The sequence below is a fragment of the Phaethon aethereus genome (genome assembly GCF_964289735.1).
Source record: "Phaethon aethereus genome assembly, chromosome: 11".
Taxonomy (NCBI): Eukaryota; Metazoa; Chordata; class Aves; order Phaethontiformes; family Phaethontidae; genus Phaethon; species Phaethon aethereus.
The window spans coordinates 6,435,994-6,459,921 of NC_138587.1; the positions used below are offsets into that span (position 1 = coordinate 6,435,994).

General features: G+C 47.0%; 2 protein-coding genes across 2 annotated transcripts in view; both read left to right on the forward strand.

Annotated features, from left to right (window-relative positions):
- FRMD4B (FERM domain containing 4B) overlaps positions 1–3,038 on the forward strand; it is a gene marked incomplete at its 5' end in the record, with an annotated part of 83,202 nt that extends 80,164 nt beyond the window's left edge. The window contains 3 exons of the mRNA XM_082004725.1: positions 23–831; positions 1,438–1,570; positions 2,173–3,038. Of these exons, the coding sequence (XP_081860851.1) occupies positions 23–831; positions 1,438–1,570; positions 2,173–2,293 (1,063 nt within the window). The 3' untranslated portion in view covers positions 2,294–3,038. The remainder of the gene's footprint in view (positions 1–22; positions 832–1,437; positions 1,571–2,172) is intronic.
- Positions 3,039–14,708: 11,670 nt separating this feature from the next.
- LMOD3 (leiomodin 3) lies at positions 14,709–20,784 on the forward strand (the record flags this gene model as incomplete). The annotated part of the gene is made up of 3 exons (XM_082004737.1): positions 14,709–14,999; positions 16,802–18,181; positions 20,758–20,784. 3 exons carry the CDS (start codon positions 14,709–14,711, stop codon positions 20,782–20,784), a joined length of 1,698 nt encoding a protein of 565 aa, XP_081860863.1.
- Positions 20,785–23,928: the final 3,144 nt, after the last annotated feature.

Here is a 23,928-nt window from a genome sequence, read left to right on the forward strand (position 1 = left end):
ACCTGCATCTGTGTTGTTTCAGGCCAGATGTTTCCCCGCACCATCGCCGGCAGCGCAGTGGAAGTCTGGAATCCCAAACCCACCTGCTGTCCGAGACTCCTGATGAAAAGGCAGCCTTCGGCCTCTCAAAGTCCCAGCGAAGCAGCAGCACAGAGATCCTTGATGATGGATCATCCTACACTAGCCAGTCAAGTGCAGAATATTACTGTGTGACACCTACTCCAAATCCATATTATACTACTCAGACGCTTGACAATAGGACCAGGGGTCGAAGACGGTCAAAGAAGCAAAACATTTCTGCCGCAAATTCAGGAAGTATGCCAAATCTTGCCCAGAAGGATGTCCGCAACGGTGTCTACCACAAAGGTCAGGAGCAGCCTTCTTCCTCTAGTTACTATATTTCTGGATATTCCCCATACACCGAATCTGACGCTTATTACAATGGAGGATACGTTTACGAGAGTGATACAGAGGGACAGTACAGCGTCAATCCTTCCTATCGATCATCGGCACATTATGGATATGACCGTTACAGGGAATTCAGGTCTTACCATGAGGATGAAGTGGACAGAGTACCGCACAACCCATATGCAACCCTAAGGCTTCCAAGAAAGCAAGTTGCTAAAACGGAGCATATAACCAAAAACATTCACAAGGCCTTAGTAGCAGAGCATCTCCGTGGTTGGTACCAACGTGCCTCCAGTCAAAAGGAACAGGGTCATAGCCTGCAGGCAGGCTTTGAGTCTGACAGAGGATCTCAAAGGAGTTTGGGCTTTGCTGGTCTGCAGGTGCCGTGTTCTCCTAGCAGTCGGGTGTCGTCTTTCTCTTTGGGTAATGTCTGATTTCTTCTGTGCTAAGTGTTTTCGTAAGTCCCTGCTGTGCATCAAATTCTGTCCCCCTCCGCTGCCTCGTTGAAGACAGCAGAGCAGAAGCAAGGCTAGAGCTCTGTCCCAAAAGGTAGATGAGGAACTGAATAAGATCTTGTTGTTCCATGCTTGGGAAGAAAGACTTGCTTGTTGCCGCCTTCTGTGGGTAAAACTGTCTTTTTCTCTTCGTAAGCCCAGTAGTCCAAAGAAGCACAAAGAGCCACATGAGTTTCAAACAGGCATGTTTATCAACTAGAAGCAGCCTGCAAAACTTGATGCCATGTAAATGCAGTTACCATGATGGTTTCCAAAATACAGTACAATGAGCATCACTGAATGGGTCAGAAAGTCTTTTTAAAGAGATTCCCTAGCTCCCAAATACCACCCACACAGTGCTTTCCTCCCTTACAGGGCTTGTAAATCATATTTTCTGTTTGCTTTGTCTGCTTGTGTGCCCTACAGAAACCCACAGAGATGGCTAATGAGAATTGTCTCATTTGGCTCAGCTGATTTAGCTGGAGAAGGATCTAATTTGCTGTAATTCTTTTTTTTTTTTTTTTTTTAATTCCAGCATCTTCTGCAAACACTGCTGGGAACTGGCGAAACCCACTTGCACTGGGACTTTCAGACTATGATACGTTGTCTCATTCCTCTTATGCCAGCTGTTACGGGAATGTTTATGGCAACCTTCCTTTGCAGAGCAGGTGAGTAGAGTATGTCAAGTTTTTCTGTCCTTCCTCATGCATTTCACAGTTAAAGTGCTTTTTCTGAGAAAATCAGCTTTATTTCAAAGGGCTGGGATGAAGAGTAATTATAAAATGGACTTTGTGGGAGCAAATCTTCTCTCTGTGGAGAAGCTGTACCACCACTAACTGTGCCACCGATACTCAAGGAAAAATACAGTTTCTACTAAATTCTTAACTTCCTGTAATTGGGCTTTGAAAACTGATTATTTTGGCAGCTTTTTCTGTATAAGGCTTATTAGATACTAATTTTCCATATTGTGAATCATTTGTCTGATCACTTGTCTGTTCTGTTTTTCTATTTTAATGGGATCATGGCAAACGAGCAATCGATATGCTCCGCAGTCTTGATAATTTTGAGAAGCTGAGATCCGGTTGCACACCATTTGACTAATTACAGCACAAAACCCGGGTTTGTGTTAGGTTCCAAATTACATTGGGGTGAACTCACAATAACCAGCGTTCCTTAAGCCTGAAGGGGTTGCGTGAGTTTGTGCAGCACGTGGGGATCTGGGGGAGACCCTTGGCTCTTGCTGATCCCTGCTGCCGTGTCTCTCTTGCAGAGCGTATGCAGAGACGAGCCAGTTGGGCGGCGATGGTGAGAGCCGGTTGGAAGAAGACTTGCACAGCAACGAGCAGCGGTTATTGTGGCATGAGGATTCAAAGCCTGGGACGCTGGTGTAGATCGCCTGCAGACCCGCATTTGTACCCTTGCGTGCCTTGCACAAAATGCTGTGACTCCGAGGCAGATCTCGGGTGGAACTTCCAAACCGAACAAGAAGAGGAAGCAGGCTGTTTTGCTGGGAAAGATTAAATTCAGCATTAAGAGGGACTGTAGCGAGGTGACAAAGTCTTACCATGAATGGCGTTTCTTTCTGAATCCAGATAGCCTACACGAGCAAGGGCAAGCCACGGTTTAATCTATGACTAGATGCAGCACTTGGTTGAAGTATTTATATTTAGCAAGCACTTTTTTGGAAGATTGGAAGGTGTTGAAGGCAAACCTCAGAGGAAAAAAAAAAAAATGTGAAAAGGAGACTCTTACGGAAAAACCAGGAATTCTAGGAGCACAATTCTGATGTCTGAAAGAAGAGTGAAAAGTTATTCTGCCATGGCTTATGATGACCTGGAAGGACTTTCATAAGCTTATGAAGGATAGATACTCTGTGTGTGTGAGAGGCAAAGGGTGACTTAATCAGTATTGGAACATTACTTGAAGGAAGGCTGGATTATAATTTTTTTTTTATTAGGGAGGTTTGAATGAGTTTATCCATTTTTTGGGGTGTGGTTAAGAGTGTTTGTTAGCACCACAAGCAAGTTCTGGAAAGAACAGAACTTGCTGACACAATATATCATGTAAAACTATAGGCAGTTGTGGATTTTGGAAACAAGCAGTAAACTTTGAACTCTTTTCCATGATAAAGTGTAATTAATAACCTCCCATTTAATGACCTTTCCATGGTACAACTTCCCTGTGCGGAGGAGTAGGCAAATTTTCGCAGGGGCTGCGCAGTGACCCCCATTCATCGGGTGATGATGACATTTTGCTCTGCCACAGCGAATCGAGGATCCACAGTGGGGAGCTCCAGCGATCACACGGCGAACAATTTGATTGTAACGGCCAGTATTTTAAGGTGGATGCAAACACAAACAGCCAAGTGGGTGCCTTAAAATGAGGGGCATTAGGATTGTACCGCAAGTCATCTGAACTGCCAGGTGTGTTGCAAAGTCACTAAGTGACAGAACAGCATTTTCACAAAACCATTTGTGTAGGGAAAAAGTGTGACTGCAGTCTTGGTCTAAGAGGGATAAACCTACCTCACGTCATCCATCTGTAGGAACAAATTAGCATGGGTTATCTTGCGTGATTCCCGACGGCTCGTTTGCATACGGTAAAATCTCTCTCGTTTCTCAGCTGTACTGTGCTTCAGGATTCCGTAAATGGTGCTCTTTTTCTTTTATACAAAGGATTAGTTACTCCTTGTTCATATTGTGAATAGAAAAGTTTCTGATAAACTTTTTTGACGTTTTTTACCAATATTCCAGAGCATGTAATATATACAGAAGGACACACTTGTTAAGCTGGTACTTAGTCGTTTGTATTATTAGAGTTGCGATTTGGAATTAAACAAACAAAAACAAAATAAAAAAATAACTTATTTCCTTGGTTTTGCATATTTGTATAGCCTTCTAGAAATGCGAAAGCTCTTTTTGCTTATTCTTTTACTACTCTGAATTTTTTAGACCTATTATTTTGTATAGGTCAATAAACTTAAAAGTGTGCTTACCAAAACCACTTCAGCATTCTTCCTATTTCTGCTCGAGTGCTTGGAAAAGTGCAGTGTGTGTTACTTCAGGGCTTTAAAGAGTAAAGGAGAGAGTAAGTCACCATGGTCTGATTTCTTTTGGCCTGTGGTGTTAGGCTGGGTGCTGAGGGTCAGTGGCCTTGGCTGCTGTGCAAATGCCCCAGCGCAGGGCAGGGGAATCGTCAAGGGCCCCACTATTGCTGGGGGAAGCTTGGCACGGGGCAGTTCAGACCCTCCCAAAACACGTCTGGAAGTCTGAATTTCTGATGGTGCAAGGGGACCTGGCCTGTATCAGCACTAGTGTGGCCAGCAGGAGCAGGGCAGGGATCGTGCCCCTGTACTCAGCACCGGTGAGGCCGCACCTCGAATCCTGTGTTCAGTTTTGGGCACCTCGCTACAAGAAGGATGTTGAGGTGCTGGAGCGTGTCCAGAGAAGGTCAACGAAGCTGGTGAGGGGTCTGGAGCACAAGTCTGATGAGGAGCTGCTGAGGGAACTGGGGTGGTTCGGTCTGGAGAAGAGGAGCCTGACGGGAGACCTTTTTGCTCTCTACAACTACCTGAAAGGGGATTGTGGCGATGAGGGCACTGGTCTCTTCTCCCAAGTAATCAGTGATAGGACAAGAGGAAATGGCCTCAAGTTGCGCCAGGGGAGGTTTAGATTGGATATTAGGAAAAATTTCTTCACTGAGAGGGTGGTAAAGCATTGGAACAGGCTGCCCAGGGAGGTGGTGGAGTCGCCATCTCTGGATGTGTTCAAAAAACGTGTGGATGTGGCACTTCGGGACATGGTTTAGGGGGCATGGTGGTGTTGGGTTGATGGTTGGACTTCATGATCCTAGAGGTCTTTTCCAACCTTAATGATTCTATAAGGAGAGGGAGGGATGGTGCTGGGTGCCTTTGCAGGGGCCTCTCCAGCACAGCTGCCCCGCAGGAGCTGAGCTGGGCTCATGCAGCATCCCCCCGGCAGGGTCGCTCTCTGGACCTGCTGCCCAGCCTCAGCTCGGCCGTGATGCACAGACAGAGGTGGCCTCAGGTTCTGGAAATACTATTTGCTCATCTCTCCTTGCACCTAAAAATTGCTGCAGCCTTTCCCATTTGGAGCATGGCTCTTGGGATTTGTGTTGCTCATCTGCTGGGTCCTCTTTTGAGTTTGTGCCCTCCAAGATACCCAATTTTTTGGAAGAGCAACTTGGCTTCTAAATGTACAACTGCTTTTACACCCTGGTCACCAAGCAGCTGAGATTATTCAGTCTCACTCTTCTCTCTTCAGAGTTATTTGTAGTTTCCTCCTTTTTGTGGCATCCATAAGCTTCGCTACTACCACTGAATTTTATGCTTATTTCCAGGTTGATGGTAAAAATAGGTATTAACAAGAACTTGCAGATGTGCCCGCTAAAAATACCCCCATGTCTTCACACTTCTCCATTTTGCCAAGTAATTTAGAGGTTTATCTGTTCACAAGTGCTTCATTCATTGAATCATGCTTGCTGCTGTGACAAAACATTGGTGTTTTGAGCAGGAAGCTGCGTGCTATGAAGTCAAATACCCAGAACTAACGATATTGGTGCAGCCTGGCGGTTATTTATCAGCACTCTCAAAGCTTTTCATTTAAAAAAGGAAATGAGGTGTGTAACAAGGCCTGGGCCCCATGTAAAGTGTTGGTTTTTGCATTCCTTTATTTTAATGCTGTAGCCGTTGAGTTTTGTATTGGCTTTTCCATTAGCGTTTGGGGTTTAGCTCAGTCCAACACATCGTGTTGGCACAATGCTGGCACTCGGCCTGGCCTCCCGGCTGGCTCGGGCAGGACCAGGACAACTTTGGATGAGGTTGTTGAGAAGATTGGAATTTGAGGTGGGTTTTGGTTGTGGATGGTTTGCTATATTTGGGGATATTGGGGATAAAATCTCTAGGGCAAGAGTTCAGAGCCTGACTGCAGCTTCCAGTAAGCAAGAGCTAAGCTGGAGGGGAGCTGGAAATGGAAGAGCGGTGGCGTGGCAGGTGCAGCACTTGTAGCCCCTCTTGTCATTCTCCGCACACCTGAGAGTTGTGCTCTTGGAAACTTTGACAAAGGGTGGAAGTACAGAGTCAAGAAGGAGGCCCAGAAGAGGAAAGAATAAGAAGAGCCAACTTCTCTTTCCCTGATGTTGCCTGGGGCAGGTAGCGAAGGGCTGGGGTCGGCTTTGGGTGGCACGGGGAAGGAGTGGGAGGGCACAACATCCCCGTCGCCAGCGAGGGAGCTGGCGGTGCTGCGCAGCTTGTGCAACACCCGATTTTCGCCAGTTGTTCCCCAGGGCCCTCAATTTTGCTTTTTGCAGACCTCCACCTCACTTTGTTGCGCTGCATTTCTGAAGCGATGTTCTGATGGGCATGTACGGCTGTTCATGGAGACTCGGTCTGTATGACGCAGCTGAAGAGGTAATAAAGACATACTTGTGTTTATTATCATATTTGTTCACAGCTGAAACACGAATTACCTGTGCTTTGTTTGAATGCCTTCCTCATCTGTGTTCTCTGCTGTTGAACCACAGCCCTTCCTCGCCAGGATTACTAAGGACATCTAGTGACCGACCAGCGGCATTGAGGAGCCTTCCTGCCCCTTGTACTCCTCTGAAATCCTTCCTGCTCCCTCCAGTTTGAAGAAAGATTTAGAAATTCTCACCTAGCATCATCCAGAACAAAGCCAAGATGTTAACAATGTGCAACACCAATGTAAGGCACCCAGAGACCCGCAGGGCCACAAACGGCCGCATCTTTAGAAGGTGGAACATGCTGCTGCTGAGAGTGTGGAGGGGAAGTAAAAAACCACATAAAACCCTACGTAATGGAGCGTTTCGGAGTGCTTTTCAGTTGATGGATGAAGAAGAAAAACCATTCCTTGCCAGGAATCCTTAAAAAGGCATTAGGACACTGTGCTAAAATAAGCTGTGCCTGATGTTTTTAATTGCTGCCTGCTTTTTCTTGGCTGTTTTGAACAGAAATACTCCGAGATGCAGGAGGACAAACTCTGTGGGAGCTGCCACAAGCCCTGGGGGAGGCCGGTGTGCGACATTGCTCGGGCGCAGGGACCGGGGAGGGACGAGGCTCAGACCAGGAGCTCCCCCCCCGAGCACAGGCAAAACTTCAAAGATCACAAATCTTTAAAATCCCCCCCGGATGCACTTACATGAAACTCGTTGGCCCCTTAAGGTGACTTAATACGTGATGTGACCCTTGCAGGTTTCTGCTGACTTTTCATTGATGATCTTGAACTTGTTCAGCTTAAAAGTGAGCAACGCAGCAGCCATGCTTTGCGCACAGCAAGGCTGCGCGGCTCCCGGGCGGCCGAGGAGCCTCCGCCATGGCCCAGCCAGTCCCCAAACGTTCGTAGGAAATCCTGTAAGGGCTGCAGCTTTGCTCCATCTCCTGGGCTTTGAGGATTAATGCAGCAGAGCCGCTTCTGGAGGCGGCTTCTGAGTCACTGCGCTTGCCTGACACTTTCTGGACAAGTTAACACCTCTCCTAGGAAGATTTCTGCGTTCCGCACTCTTCTTTGACCTCCTTTGTGCTTGTCTATCATATTTAATAAATTTCTAAGGTAGAAAGCTGAGAGCCTCAGTTATAGCAGTGCCCCACACAAATATTGAAATCTATCAAGTTAAAGCAAAACTTTTAATTGTGTTTATTTTCTTCAATGATTATTAGTTTGAGTCCAATTATCTGTTTTCCATGGATTTTTTTTTTTCCTAGGGAGCTTATGCTAGGGGAAAAACTCTGTGTCCTTAGGAATGTTTTATCCTGTTGGTAACAGAAACTTCCCAGAGTGATTTTCAGATTACTTCTGTCACTTTTTGTAGCTGTTTGAGATAAATACTGGGGGGGAGGGGAGGGGAATCTCAGTTTATTTTGCCGATGTGAAGACCTGAACAGTTCTGTGTGCTTTTTCTCATTGTGCTGTGCTGGGCATCGTGTCTCTTCCTGCCACGTCCCCTGCTCTTGCCCTTGTTCTTGTGCTGAAGGCACCAGGCTGCTGGCACCCACCGCATGGAGAGCCCAGCGTCGTTCCTCGGATCGGTCAGGGATTATCTGTCTTTCCAATCAAGTGAAGCGATGAACGTGGTATTTGTGTAGAGCAGGGGAAGGGGATCTACAGCTCTAATCTGGGAGCAGCCTGTCCTTTCCCACTTAATGCAGCCTTCATTAGAATCAATTAGCGTTTGGATTTATGTAATTTGGGTGACTCTGCATGTATGGATGTTTGCTGTTTCACCATGCGGTGAGAAAATGGACTTTCATCCTGGCATAGCTGGCATTGCTGGGGGAAGGGATGGGACTGAGCATGGTGACAGTTCGAGCTTTCAGGTATAAACTTTGTGCGATGGGTTTTGCTGTGGCTGGTCGTTCCAGTAGTGGTCCTTGCCCACACCTATGTGTGGTTGGGACTTTGGAAGCTCTGGTTGCTTTCTAAGTCTGACCTCAGTGTTGGGACCTACAGGGTGGGACCTCAGGGTTGATCCCACCACAGGCCTGGAGAGAGGAAGAGGAGGGAATTGTACATTTGCTGTGTTGTCATCTACCTTCTCTCCTCCTGTTTAGCTCTCTCCTTCACCTGCCCGGTCCTGTCACAAATTGGCCAAGTGCCCTTGCGTGCCGGACAGTGTGTCTGCAACGTCTGGCTGAGCTTTCCAAAGACGACGCTTTCTCCCGTTCCCAGCGTCGCTGTGATGCCCACGCTACCAGCAGATAAGGGTGGTGACACCCTGTCCGACACACAATGCCCTGCCTTCTCTGGTAGGACCTTCCCCTCACAGCTGTTAGACACAGATTCAGGGCCACATGGGTCATCTCCCAGGGCAGGATTTATCATCAAAGACAATTACCCCATGCTCTGATGCAGCAAGTCAAACCTGATGTGATGTTTCCCCCTTTGAAGAAGGGATGGTGTGAGTCGTGATGAGTGCTGGTGGCCCAGGAGGACACAGGGCACAGATATCAGGGCCTTCATGAAAGAGTAGCAAGACCTTTAACCAAGAAGCTCCTTGCCATCCATCCAACTTCTTTATCCATGTCTGTCTCTCTTGAAGGAAATCACCATAAATCCTTCAGCAAGTCCTTAACTGCAGAGGGATGTGCTCCGTCTCCCAGGGCATCTCCTGCCCGTCTTGAGCGCAGACACGCATGAGTCTCAATTTATATTTAATCATTAGAGTGTCATCGAAGAGCTGCAGATGGAGAAGCGTTTGCAGCCAGCCAGGGCTCAGCTGGAGTAACTCTAGAAGAAACCTTCCCACCTGTTCCCGGGCTGAGGTTGAGGAAGGACGTGCCCCGTGCGTACATAACGAGATCGCCACGCGGCCTCTATTGCCCACGGGCACGTTTTAGTGGCAGGATGATACAAGGTATGGGGCTGCGATAGGTTTGGATGCTATAAAAGAAAGATACACCCTATGTTTAATGTGGTGGGTGATGTCGTTTCCTAGAATGACTCCGTTTCTTATCTGCTCTGGCTTGTGCCAAATCCAGTGTTTCCTATAAACATGGAGGCGATCGCTCATTCAAAAGGTTATGGTGGTGGCTGTCGCTGCTGGAAGAGTCCTTGGCGTTGTGTTATTACAGTTCTGATTTGGCAGTGCTGCCGCGCAACATCTGGGGGGAAACTATAAACTTGGCTGAAAAAGGGAGGGGACATTTTGAAGTTTAATTCTAGCTACTGATTTTAGTGTGAGGCTTTTGTCAGTCCTGAGGCTCTGCCGTGCAAACCCAGAGCATAGATAAGTTGTAAGGATAAAGGTAGAGTTAACAGTAAGTAATTGCTAAATAGCATATGCTGCCACAGACAGGTTCCTGTGCCGGCTGCGTGGAGAACGAATGTCTTCTCCGAGGGTCCGAGCTTGCATTTCTGATGCCAAGTATTGAACCTCCAAGCCTGAGCCTGTCTTGCACCTAGATTTGGAATAATAAACCCTTGGTTAATAATAGTAAATATTTGGGTAAACGCCCCACGTAATGCCCTCTCACAGACCCGTTTTCATTCACCACAAGCTGGTTTTCATTTGTTTGGCAGCTGTTAGCGCTGTGCTTTGGGAAGAGGAGGCAACAAACCCCCACCCAGGGATGAAAACGTCCAGGTGTTTGGAAGTGCTTTACCCAGGTCAGGTCAATAACGCAAGCTGGGAAAGTAAAATACCAAGTTAGCACAGACGTTAGTGCTGCGTGTTTCAGCAATTTGCCCGTGATTGTGCTATAAATGATATCTGGGAGTAGAAGCTCCCTCCTGCAGCCACAGACTTGCTGCTTTGTCAATGAGCACGGTCCAAGGAGGCATCGTGTGTCCTCCTGCTGAGAGTTCTGCTCAAGCCACTTTAAAACATGATCAGTAAAAAAAAAAAGAGCATGTATATGTATATAGGTGAGGGCATGGCAGGTGAGGTGTAGCATTGTTCGTTGGCAAGCGAGCACAGAAACAAGGGCTTCAAGGGTGAAATTTGGAACGTGTTTTGGCTCTGAATGCAGCAAAGGTTTGCCCTGGGTCAGCCCAGACCCCCAGGACCAGCTCAGTTGTGCTCAGTGTCATCCCCAGCAGCCACCAGCAAAACCTCACAGTCAACGTTAATATGCGGAGCTGTCTCCTGCTCCGGAATCATGGGCTTTTGGATGATCCTTTTTAAATGGTTTAAAACAGTTGAAATGGTTTAGAAACCCATCAGCTAATTATTTAACCCTTCTTGATGCAAACCAAGATGTACACGTCTGACTCGCCGTGCTTTTCCCTGCGGGATTGCTTTGGACATGCCAGTGGCGGGGTCAGTACTCTGCCCCAGGCTGAAATTTTCTCTCCTTAATTTCTGACATGACCAAAGTCTCCTCCATGCTCCCCCTTTCTCCCTACACATTTTAATGTTTTCTTTTCCCTCTAATAAAGAATGTGGATGATGACAGAAGTGGTTTCCTACTGCCTAGGGAGAACCCAGTGTAGCTGTTCTCAGACTTCTCTGAAAATAGAACCTAAAAAAATAAAATTTAAAAAAAAGCATCATGTCCTTTTAAGGGGCCAAATTTGGGGCATCCAGGTCCCACTGAAACAGGGGATGCAGCTCCGCTTGCTCCTCTCAGAGCCAAAGGAACCGCCAGACCTTGACGCAGTGAGGTGCGGTGATTCGGTGACTGCTGGGGCAGGGGCGAGGGGCTCATGCCCCCGTCCCCACTGCTCCATCCCGTCCCCACGCCGTCACCGTTGCACCTGCCGCTTCGCACGGGGGCCTGACTTTGCAGCTCCCTGTCAAGCGGCTTGGGCAAATATTTCAAAAGTCAGACGTCCTTACTCTATTTAAGCAACAAACTTAATCTGATATATTTATATCTGTAACCATTTGGAGGTGTGGTGGTGTTTCCCACCCCCCCAGAAGATGATCCCTGGTGTTTTTCCCACAGGGTGTCTCTCTATGATTGCTCTGGTTACTTAGTGGTTGTTATTGTTCCGAACCCATCATCTGACCCTCTATAATCCCCGTATTGCATTACTCTGCATTGCTGGGCGTGCTTGGTGCATGCTACTGTTTGTCAATTTTAGACTGCCCCATCAAGCCTATGAGCTTCTTAAAAGTGACGCAAGGTTATGTTACACAGGCACATTCTCCGACTCGTTCCAGTTAATGTCTTGGCGCTTGGAAATGCCATGGACTGGTAATAGGGGGAATAAACGTGGGGGTTTTATAAGCAAAAAAATGAAAGCCAACATTATAGAAATTGCTCTCGAGCATTTGGCATCAGCATGTGTCCCATCAATTACCGTAAAAATAGAACACTTAGGCACTCGAAGCATGGTTTGATGGCCTGCTTCGTGTCAAATGGTGACGCAGGGGTGGGCCCCTCTTGGTATTTGAGTTAAGAACTTATCAACCCTTTTGCTTTCAAGAGAGATAGGCTGGAAGTTTTGAAGAAAACGCACAAGTGAGAAAAATCAATGAAGTGAAACAGTCCTGCACGAGAGCCTGCTGGGTTTCTTGCAAGAGTTCATCCATACGTGAGTACCTGCCTTAGAAGCAGTAAGCAATAGGTATGAACTGTTCTTTACCAAGGGCAGACTTTTTCTTCTATCAGTTTGCTCTTAAAGCGCTTTTATTTAACACTTGTTAGGTACCGACTTAGCATGAATTTTGAGCTGCTACCCGTAGGGATCTCTTCGTGATCGTTGCAGGTAGCTCTTGTCTTCTGCTTATGCTTTGGGCGTAGCTGCCGGCACAGCTCTCTGCCGTTTGGTAACAGAGCACCTCGTGCAGCAGCTTATTAGTCCAGGGATTCCTGAGCAAGTGTCAAACTGGCGTGAAAATAGCAAGTGCTACTGATGGAAGTGGCTTTCCTGTCTTAACGAAGGTTGAGGAATGAGTGAGTGTTTTGGAAAGTTCCGAGGGGAATACCTGCAAGTGTTATTGGGAGTAAGATGGGAGTCTAGCCTTGGAAAAGACTTCTAGACTTGGCCATCAGTGTGTGTCCAGGCTGGAGGGTGTCGTTCGTTGCGTTAACATGCTGTTTCCAGTGCACCAAAACACTAAATAATGTGTTAGAAAAAGAAGTGAGTCCTGAACTCATGGAGGAGAGACCTAAAGTAGGCAAAATGTGATACCCACCTTGGACGTCTGTGGGATTAGCACCCATGTCACCAGGAGAGGTGTCACCAGGCAGCCCTTCGCTCTGCATCTGACGGAGAAGGCATCGCTCCCAGAAGTATAGTGTTTCCTAATCGTGGTATCCACAAGTGATATTATTTCAACTTAGAAGAAAACTTGCTTTTCAAATACCTGATAGTGTTCTCAGTATCCCTGTTTTCCTTCTCGAGAGGACTTCATGGGTTTGACCCTACTTAACTTAGCAGATCTGATAAGACCATGGCCCAAGATGGCCTGGCTGAAGATCATGGAAATACAAGAAGGTGGCCAGGGGCTTTATTTACAGTCAAGAAATCAGCAAGCGATAAGTAACCACTGAATAGACAGCTTCTATGACCCAAACAGCATCGTCTGGGAGAATAACATACCAGCTACTGAAGAGCATTGATTTATTTGATAACATCAGGAAACCATTTATGGACTCCATTATGGGCAGCAGTCGCCGGCTGTTAGAACTGCTAGACCAGATAGATTGATGTGTGGGTCTGCTGTTGTGCTTGCTACTGCATAATATAAAATAAGGATGTCCCCTGAAATACCAAAGGGGCAAACGGAGCCGTTAGGTTCCTGGCTTGAGTTTTTGTTATTTTTTCCTTTACTGCTTATTTTGTTCTTAAATTTTTGCCCTCTTCCCCGCTGTGTAACAGCATTAATTAAATGAGGGCCTTTGGATAATGGCTTTTTAATAGAGGTTAACAGGGCTTTGGACACCATGTTTCTTGTTACAAAACACAGCAAAGAGAGACCATCATCATGCAGAGACTATTTTGCTGCTGGCAGATGCCAGCAGAGCCGTGGTTGAGGCTGTAATGAGAAATATGGCTTAAAAACTGGTGGGGCTTGGCTTCACAGCCTCTCGTCTGCAGTTTCTTTCCTATGAAAGACACATTGGTAGTTGCAAGGTGAGGATTGGATTCGATACCCCCCTGCAAAGAATATTTGAAATTTTGAGAAGAAATCTTCCTAATCCAATGAACAGTCCAAACTGCAACGTACTGAAATTGCGCTGTAGTGGAAAAATTACCCGCCCATGCTACTCTGCTTTTACAAAGCGGCCGTGAGCACAGTGGTGTTGGAGATACGGCTTTCTGGCTTGCCATGTAGATTTAGAAGCCTACAAAATATTCTGAACAAAGAAGGAGGTACTTCTTAGCTGGACTGGGCACAGTGAAAAAAAGGATTTCAGGCAATCTTCTATAGTGATATCGGTTCTATGAATATTAGCAAAGTAAATCTTCGTAGTTGCTTATTAATTCTGTTTAAAAAAATGCTAAAAAGTAGGAAAAGGGTCAACCTGAGATGAACTGTCGGCCAAGATCTGCTGACAGTGCAAATAACGTCCATGACAGCGACAGGCCCGTCAAGAAACAGGGCGAGGGCCCTGCCCCTGGGCAGCGGGGCCGCTCAGGCTGCTTCCCCGGGCTGGTGCCCGTTCCCGCTCGCACCGCCGTCCCCAGGCACGAGGCGTGTGTTGGGCCAACTGTTCGGCTGCCGCCTTCCCTCTCGGAGGATTTTACCGTAACCAGGATCTGGCGTTTGGGGGAGCCCATCAACTGCGCGGTGGCTGCGCCCACGCCGAAACCGCCTGCGACTGTTCGGTCGGGGTTTAGGCCTGGCTAAAGGCGGTGAGGAGCCTGCGGTCCCCGGCCCTTTTGAGGTAGCCGAGACATGACGGACCCGGAGACCTCGCGCTGATTCTTCCCACGGTGCAGAATTTCACCCGCACACCTCGTGGGTCCCGCTAACGCCACTCCACCCACCAGCGGCGGTTCAGGGATGGGGTGAAGCACGGACGGGCGTAGCGCCCCGGGAATGCTCTAGAAAATGGCCGTCTCCTGCCTCGCTCCATGGGGGCCGCACCAGCTGCACTGAAATGTCAGAAGGGTTTGCACAGCTGACAGGCTGCTGAAAATGGAGCATGGCAGCATCACCATAAATTCTCTTTATCCAGCCAAGTGCAGCTTAATATAGACTTAGCTGCACGGTCTGTCTCCCGCACTGAGACCGAGAGCTGCCACAGCTCACGACCAAAACATGAAGTTGTCGATTTAACTGAATGAACTACTGCTAGCGGGGCGGGGGGAGATCCCGTTAAAATTTAGCTTTCTCTTTAGGTTTAAAAAGTAATAGAGGAAGGAGAGAAGAAAGAACATGTCTGAACTCAGCCGACACTCTGACGAAGAAGTGTGTCCTGAGGACATCGATGAAGATGAAATCCTGGCAAACCTGTCCCCCGAGGAGCTAAAGGAGCTGCAGTGTGAGATGGAAGTCATGGCCCCAGACCCCGAAGTCCCAACAGGGATGATACAGAGGGACCAGACAGAGAAACCCCCCACGGGGAGCTTCGACCACAGGTCCCTGGTTGACTACCTGTACTGGCAGAAGGCATCCAGACGCATGCTCGAGGACGAGAGAGTTCCCGTCACCCTCTTGCCCTCTGAGGTAACAAGCCAAAAAATCACAAATATTTATTATGCATCTGCTGTGGGATCTGTTTTATAGCTTTAATACCTTAACCTGCCTCTGCTTCCATCCCTTACGGAAGGTACAAACAAATTTAAATTCATCCTAAAAACCTCAGCAATGTCAGGATCCAGCTTGGACTAACGTCAGGGTTAGTAATTTTGTTATTTGCTTTTCCTAAATATTGACTTAAGCTTTTCAATGTAAGAAAATCCTAATTATGTTTCAGTAAAGCGAATCAATGAGAAATTGTCAGTTTGGAGACTGTAACTCAAATTTGTTTGACTTTGCATATGGAACCAACACCATGTTGCTTTTCTGTAGAAGACTACATTAATCATAGCTATTAAAACTAAATAATTGACAGAATTTGATGTTGTACTGGACAAAAACACAAATCATTGCATTTTAACAATGTGAAACATTCACTAACACCCAAGCATGCAAACTCCATTAGCTAGTCCAACCCTTTTCATTACAGTACTTAAATTTATTCTTCTATTCCTATGACTTTGAAATAAAGTTAAGGTCATACTTAGATATTTTTCAGGATGAGGGCCACACTTAAAAATAGGTTAACAGCACGGAAACTTGGCCAGGTGAAACACATCCATACCTGAACCCAAGTGAATTTGAGGTAACTGATTTTTTTTTTTTTTTTTAAACTAGTGTTTTACTAATACACAACTGCACAGTACATCACAGTTTTCCCGCGGCGGATTTCATGGGTTGTCTCTGGAGAGGTGGGGGGACATTTGTGGTTTTTTTTCCCTCCTGCAATACTCTTACGCTCAGAGAAACAATCTTTTTTAACACTTCGGAGGTTAAATCTGGAATTTGAGTGTCGACCTGTCCGCTGCATTCACAACTGGTCAGGCAATTCCCATACTAAACCCATCCACTACCACAGCAAATAGGAACCACAGCCCCGAGGGCAGAAGTGACTTTATGACCATTTTGTCTGACTGTTGGTGAAGTACAAGCCATGACACTGCCCTGCCTGAACTAGTGCCAATCTTCTAGGAAAAGATCTTGATCTTTATTAGCATTTTTCAGTGATGGAGGATCCACTGCAAAAAGATGCTTGGAAAAAAAATCTCAGGTAGGAGGGTCTCTGGAGATGGTGGAAGTTTGCAGCTAATCTCATTTTGATGCTAGAAGCCCCACTGCCTTGCAACACCTGTGTGCAGAGTCCCATTTCCCATCTCCGGACTCAAAACAAAATTGAGCTAGTATTTTGCTTCGTCTTCATTGACGTGCTTCCTTAGCTGTGATGCCCCGGCAGGTACCAGAGCAGGCGGCCTTGTCTCCTGTGCCGGGTGCCTCCCCTGCGGTTAGGACGTGCCCCCGTCGCTCCTCCTCGGGCTGGGCGGTCGGCGCTTAATGCCAATTTCCAATGGTTTGTGGCATACGAAAGAAACTTTCTCTCTCATCAAGGAAATGATAAAAATTACTCAAAACCCTTGGATCAGAGAATCTTAAACCCCAGGAGGGTTTGAGGACCGCCCTAACGTAGCCTTAAATACTTACAGGGTCTAATTGTCAGGGTGCTTAATAGGCAAAGATGAGAAACTGGTTGGCAACGACTTTAAGAGCAATTGCTCCCGTGTTCCCAAGCAAGCCAGCACAGCCCTGACCTACAGGCGATGACACTGTTCAGGATTATTCTACGATGTGTGGCCACAGAGGCATCTAAATCCAGCTGCTACGTATTTATTTTATCAGCGAGTTAACGTAACAAAGCCGCGTTCAGTTACTTCAGCTGGTTTTGTTTTCCTCAGAGGAGCGCTGCGGAGGAGGCGGGAGAAAAGGCTGGCGGCAGCAGCGAGACGGCCGGCGGGAGGGTGCCGGGAGCGGAGGGAAAAGAGAGACATTACAAAAACGAGCACTTGTCCAACTCAGGACCACCATGTGGGCAGACAAAGAAAGATGGAAGCGATGAAGCGAGAGAGGAGGAGGAGGAAGAAGCAGAGGAGGAAGAGGAAGATGACGAAGAAGAGGAGGAAGAGGAAGAAGAGGAGGAAGATGAGGCTGAATTGGAAACAAAGGAGACTTACACCGATGAAAACCCTCACAGCGATCAGATAAGTAAGAAACCAGGTACAGAATCAGGAGAAATCACGGAAAAGCCAAATGAAAATGAAAAGAAAATATCAAAATTAAATATCCCCAAAAAGTTAGCACTGGATACCAGCTTCATGAAGCTAAGTGCCAGGCCTTCAGGAAATCAAACCAATTTAGAAGAGAGTTTGGAGAAAGTCCGAAAAAACAACCCGGACGTGAAAGAGCTCAACCTGAACAACATAGAAAACATCCCCAAAGAAATGCTGACAGACTTTGTCAACGCCATGAAAAAGAATAAGAACATAAAAACGTTCAGCTTGGCCAACGTGGGGGCCGACGACAACGTGGCATTCGCGCTGGCCAACATGCTGCGGGAGAACAGGAGCATCACCACCTTGAACATCGATTCCAATTTCATCTCTGGCAAAGGGATCGTTGCTATCATGAGGTGCCTGCAGTACAACGAGACGCTGACGGAGCTCCGCTTTCACAACCAGCGGAGCATGCTGGGCCACCAGGCAGAAATGGAGATCGCCAGGCTGCTGAAAGCCAACACCACCCTCCTTAAAATGGGGTACCACTTCGAATTGCCGGGGCCCAGGATGGTGGTGACCAACCTGCTCAGCAGAAACCTGGACAAGCAGAGGCAAAAGAGGCAAGAGGATCAGAGGCAGCAGCAAATGAAAGAGCAGAGGGAGTTGATAGCGATGCTGGAAAACGGACTTGGGCTGCCTCCCGGGATGTGGGAAATGCTGGGGGGATCGCTGCCCCAGCTGAGGCTGCACGAACCCCTGCAGGCCCCGAAACCGCCCGTCCCCATGTCTCTGAGCAAAAGGCAGGAGAGCGCGAGGCAGCCGGCCCCCGAGCAGCCGCGCAGGGAGAAGCCCAGCAGCTTCCAAGTGGTCAAGCTGAAGAAGATCCAGCGCAAACCCGCCGTGCCAGAGTACGTGGAACCCGCCGAGAAAACCAACCTCAGAGATGTCATCAAAACGCTTAAACCCGTTCCCAGGAGAAGGCCACCTCCCCTCGTCGAAATAACCCCGAGAGATCAGCTACTAAACGACATTCGTCAGAGTAACGTCGCTTATCTTAAACCGGTAAGTGCTTCGCACGCAGCCATGAGGGGAGGGAACCGCGTTCACCCGGCGCGCTCCAGAGCCGTCGTTTGAAACGGCGGCCGTTTGGCAGGGCTTGCGAACGCACCCGCACGCCGCATGTCGTCATCGCTCAGCGTCGGGCTGCCGCTCCTGGGGCGCAGGTGGTTGTCTCCCCTGGCAGCACTAAGGTGTGGCTCGCATCCATACAGGTGGAAGAAAGGAAATTCACTCAGGAGCTAAACAAAACCTCAGAAACTCAACGTTCGCATACTAGTAATAGCGTATTAGTTACGATAGGCAAAGGCTGTTACAAGATGTTTGCTTCAGGAGAGCAAGAGGTATTATTTTCCGTGTTAGTCTGTCCTCAGTCCCCCACAGAGACCACGTGTTTCTTTCCGGCAGCCCTGTTTTCCTTTAGCTCTCACTTTACACAAGAAAGCACCGTCACTTGGCCCATTTAATAAAGGGTAAACTGAAACACTGGCAGCAAATTAGCTTACCCGAGGTCACTTCAGAAACTGCACGGAGGCGGGAACTGGGTTTCCAGCAACGTGCTGGCCACACTCCCCTGCTCCTGCGGTGGGTGCCCAGGCCCCCGGGCCGGCAGCGACGAGTAACCGTGCTCCTTCAGTGCTGCCACAAACCTGCCGGGCCAAGGCTGTGGGAAGCAAGAAGGGTCTGGGGCACAGTTGTTGTCCAGGACCGCCTTTGGTTGGTCTGGTTGAAATCAAATTATAAGCTTTAGTGTGAGGAGGAAGTCCCAAACCATGATAACAATTACCTCTTGGTGATGCTCTTACTTGGGTACCAAATTCATGGTCCACTTCGCAAAATGCTGGCCACCAGATTCGACCTTTTGCTTTCCTGAAACGTTATATTTCCTTGCATTGTACCATTATTCAAAAAATTGTAGAATAGAATCATAGAATCATTAAGGTTGGAATAGACCTTCAAGATCATCAAGTCCAACCTTCAACCCAACGCCACCATGCCCACTAAACCATGTCCCTTCCAGCTCCTCCTGTGTGCTGCCCATGCTGCGTGCATTGGTGTAGATGCACTTGAGCTGGGCTATCGATTTCGCCTCCAACATGGGCATGCCACCCCTAGGCTCATCTCTAGTGAACCTGGTTTTATCCCCTTCCCCCTTCAAATCTAGTTTAAAGCCGTCTCGATGAGGCCCTCCAGCTCATAAGCAAGAGTCCTTTTCCCCCTCAGAGACAGCTGAACTCTGCAGCCAGCAGGCCCGGTGCTGTGTAAACCTCTCCATGGGCAAAAAAAACAAAATTCCATCAATGGCACCAGCCTCTGAGCCACAAGCTGACTGATTTTTTTGTAGCTAGTGATGTTGATGCATCTGTTTGTGTTGTTAAGGCTAGAGGAAGAGGACAGAAAATCCTTTGCAATTACAAATGGTCCAGTAGTATTTTGTAATTCATATTTTATGGTCAAGTAATTTGTAATTCATATTTTGTTTAATATTGATATTTTTACATAGTGGGACATATTTTGCTTTCATTTATACCTACACAGAAATAATTATTCCCTCAGTAATTCTAAAGAGAGTAGTTTGTCCTGAAGTTTTGGCAGGGCCAGGTCCTGCGGTGACACTGGTCCAGGTTTAACGTGAATGTTCTGCCCTCAAACCAAGTTTTGGGGCTGCGTTTTCTGCTGGTCAGTCTGACCTGGCTGCAGCCAGGGCCTCTCCTCAGGGCACTTCTGGCCTTTCTAGGCCAGTCTAGGTTTTGTATTTTGGTGCCATGTCGAATACAAGACGACCTGCTCTTGCAGAGATCATGGTTTACCTTACACGCCAAGACGGTGCTTGTGAGGGCAGGTTGGTCCGTCACTGCTGTGGGATCTGCTGCCTCCCCTCCTCTCAGGAAGATGGAGGATGATGGTGCTGGTGCTCTGCCGAGCACAGCCGTCACTTTGCACAGCAATGATTTGGAAACCCAGGTGCTGCCGAGTGCTGGGGAGCAATAGTGAACCCCAGCCATTCCGCCCCAAAATCCTTGGGAGGTTTTTATAAATGAGGGTGGCGGGGTTTGGGACGGAGGGATCAATTCGTGGTCCATCCTAAATGGGCCAGATGATAGATAGATAACAATTGCTATCACAGCCCACAGAAAGATGAAGCGATGGACACGTGTTGGGGTTTTGGGATTGTTTTTTGTTTGGTGGGTTTTTTTGGTGCTCTGTCATTAGGCCAAAGGGCTTGGATTCAGGGCATTAGGGTTTTATTCTCATCTGCCTGTGTGCCCTTGGTAACTCCTCATTTTCCTCGATAGCCTCAGCTTCATCTCTAAAATTAGGTTTCACTGCTTGAGCCGAGCTGTGTGTTTTTATTTGCTCCATAGTGGGACTCATTGCTGGCAGATTGATTTCCTGGGCATTAAGGATTGGAAACAGCAAGTGGGGAATTACAAAAAAATTCCCAACCAGAGCTCCATAGAGCTCCCAGCTGTTGTATTTTTGACCTTTTTACAGTTTCTGAAGGTTTGTATGAAACGAAATGTATTTGGGAAATAAGACCGAGAGATTTCCTCCTCCTAATACTTACTGTCCTCATCCAGGTGCCATTGCCAAAGCAGCTAGAGTGAGAGACCAGACTGACCTGAAGAAAACAACTTGGAATAAAGACTATTCAAGTTTTGCTTACAACTGTTTCAGCAGATGTTTTCTGCAGAACCCAGGTGGTATATACGACTCTTTGGGAACAAAGCTTGTGATACACACTTTTATAAGCGTGGTGAAAACGGCTGGCATGGGAAAAGTCAGTGCTAAGCGTTTCCATCAGGTATCAAACAATCCCAGTGCCATCTGTCTGCCAAATGGATTTAAGGCTCCAGTTTGTTGTGGGAGTGTTTTCTCAGAGGCATCAATAACCCTGTCTTTCTAGTTTGTCAGCAAACTCTTTTGCTTCCACTTTGTCCTTCTGCTGCCAGATTCCGCGGGAACATGCTGTGCTTTATCTTATCTTCTTTTCACACACACACTCCTTTATTATTCTCTTGTCCATGAGAAATGTATTTGGTTTCCATGTATACAGCTTCATTTTTTAGGCTAAGGAAACAGAAATGAAATAAAGCACTCTCCGTAAGATGTGTGCAGCACTTCCATGGCTAACAAGACGCTCCCAGAACAGGACAGTTGCTCTGGTATATCAAACACCTTGGCCTGATGGTTTCAAGCTACTTCTATTCAGAACATAGTCTAGTTGGTATTATACCCGACCAGCGTATAAAAGATGATGCCATGCTCTGCTTTGAGAGCTATAATCTTCATTCCCCACTGTCCATGACGTAATCCTTAATTACAGCCACCTTGGAGCGCACTGAAATGCCAGTTCAGGTCTCTCCACACTACTCTTCAGTGGCAGGAGGATAAGCCTTACCCCTCCCTCTGTCAGCGGTTTAATAAACTCCTCATTCCTCCTAGTATGGGGTGTGAATAGCATGTCTTGCCCCTAGAAGGGCTGGAGATGATGGGGTTAAACCTGCATATACACAACTTCTCCTTAATATTTTTATGACATTTTTTCTCCTCACCTTTTTTAGTCACAGGTGTTTTTGCTGCAAGTCTTATTTCTAAAGCAGATACAGGTAAGTCACACTCCTGTGGAGTATGTCCACAAAAGACCAGTTGCTTTGGGTTTTTTTTAAAGCAAGCCATCTAAAGCTACAAGGCATACTCCTGTAAGAACATCATCTTCCATTCACTCCCTCCTCCCAGCAAAGCTGTTCCTGTTGCTAACACGGAGCTCCCCTGCCTTCCTGTGGCTGACACACTTACTTACTCAAAAGCCAGAGCTTTGCAGCTTGTGGTAGGATTTCCTACAGTTGAGTCTCTCCTTCCTCCTGCCTATAACTCTTAGCAGCCTTACCCTAGCAGCTAAATCCCAGTCCCACCCTGCTCCCCCTCCCCACATTTATTATAATAGTCCTGCAGTACCAGCCATGTCCAGGACGACTTTGAATCCAAGATAGTCTCCACTATCATTAACTCAAGTTTTCATGCAGCCTTGTCCTTTCTGTATCTATCAGCTGGTCTGTTTCAAATCTCCCACCTCCAAACTTGTAAAGCTGCTTCTCAGCTCCGCTTCTGTCTGCAACTGTAACACCACAGACTTGGGAAACGTGGTTGGTCTATTGGCTAAGACATAGCAAGTAGTTTAAGTATCACGTAAGGAGAGCACCATTTCTGCATGGCAAAGACATAAGAAAAAGGAAGTAACATTTTCGTTGCATCCATTTCATACAGCCCTCTCTTTTTGTAAAGGATAAAAGTAGGAAAGGGAAGGAACTTTGTTAAAAGTACAAAGCCCTCACACAAAGCGCTGCAGCAAGTGACAAGTGCTAAAAGCAACTCCCCCAGAAAGCTGTCAGAGCACACTGCTCCCCATACCAGCTTCAGGGCCAGGCTACCACAGCTAAGACATCAGTAGTTGGGACAGGGAAATACAAAAGAAAATATATTATAGTGGTTTTTTTAGTCTCCAGCTCAAGCTGCCAGGCACAAGTTACCGTTATACCCAGAAGCAGTGCTTTTGTTATACACAGAAGCACGTATTACCAGGGTATATGCAGCAGGACCTGCAAAGCCCAGCTCTGACCCATGTTCTCCCACCAAGCAGCCTCGAGTTGATCCATCACAGGAGGAGGCAGGCAGCCAGATACAGAGATCACACCATTAGTCTGACCACAGTAGAGCTGAGGTCCTAGTACTGCTCAAGACACAGCTGCCAGTAATCCTAGAAGCAGAAATCCCCCTCAGTAATTAAAAGAAATGTAAAATCCCAGTTAAGAGGAGTTAGTTAGTTATGTAAGAGACTGAAACAGCATGAACAAATGCCTTAAGTACTCCATCTCTGTAGAGAAGCGTTTCTAGGGATGCAAGAGCAAGGCCATAACATTCCCGCAGCACAGAGGTCCCTCATGCCTCAAAGTTAATACAGATACAAAGCATGCAAAGCCAGCACCTTAATCACAAGCATGGGATTGCGGCACAAGGTGCAGGGTGACAGATCTCCCACCACCCCTCCGGGGAGTTCCACCAACCCTAGAAACAGAGACAAGCTCAAGTTTCCAACCACTTTACCCACTCTGAAATAAATGCACCCAGTGATCACCATTAGAATTTATTTTTCTTCATAACTCTGCAGTTTTTAAAATTCTACAGTAATGATTAAGTCATAAGCTACTACCTTCTATAAGTGTGGAAACAGGTTTCAAAAAACAAAGACCATGCACTACAAGTGAGGAACAGGCCATTGACTCTTCAGCTGGAATATACAGACATTTTCAATAAATACTGATCACTTTAACACTTAAATGGAATGACATGTTCAGATTTCTACACAGTTCACTACGAAAACAGCATGGCAAGTTACATAAAAGCTTCAACTTTAGGGATCTTTGTTTTTTTAATTAATCTGTTAGAAAAGAGAAACGCAAGAATATTTGAAATGAAGTGTCACCTGGACAACTTCCCCCCCTGCTCCCACTGTTGGTAAGTTCCTGTGATCAAGGTAATTCCATGAGAGCTGGCAGTAAGTTAAAATATATATAAAAGAATCCCACATACCACTTTCAGGACTTGTTACAGGCATATCTTAATGAATTTGGAATGGGTTTCAAAAACTGCATCTTGACATTTATTGCTTTTACTTGTAAACCTGAAATCCAGTTTATTCCTTTGAAGAGTGTCAGAAGTACAGAGTCAGTGAGATGCATGTTTTACTTACA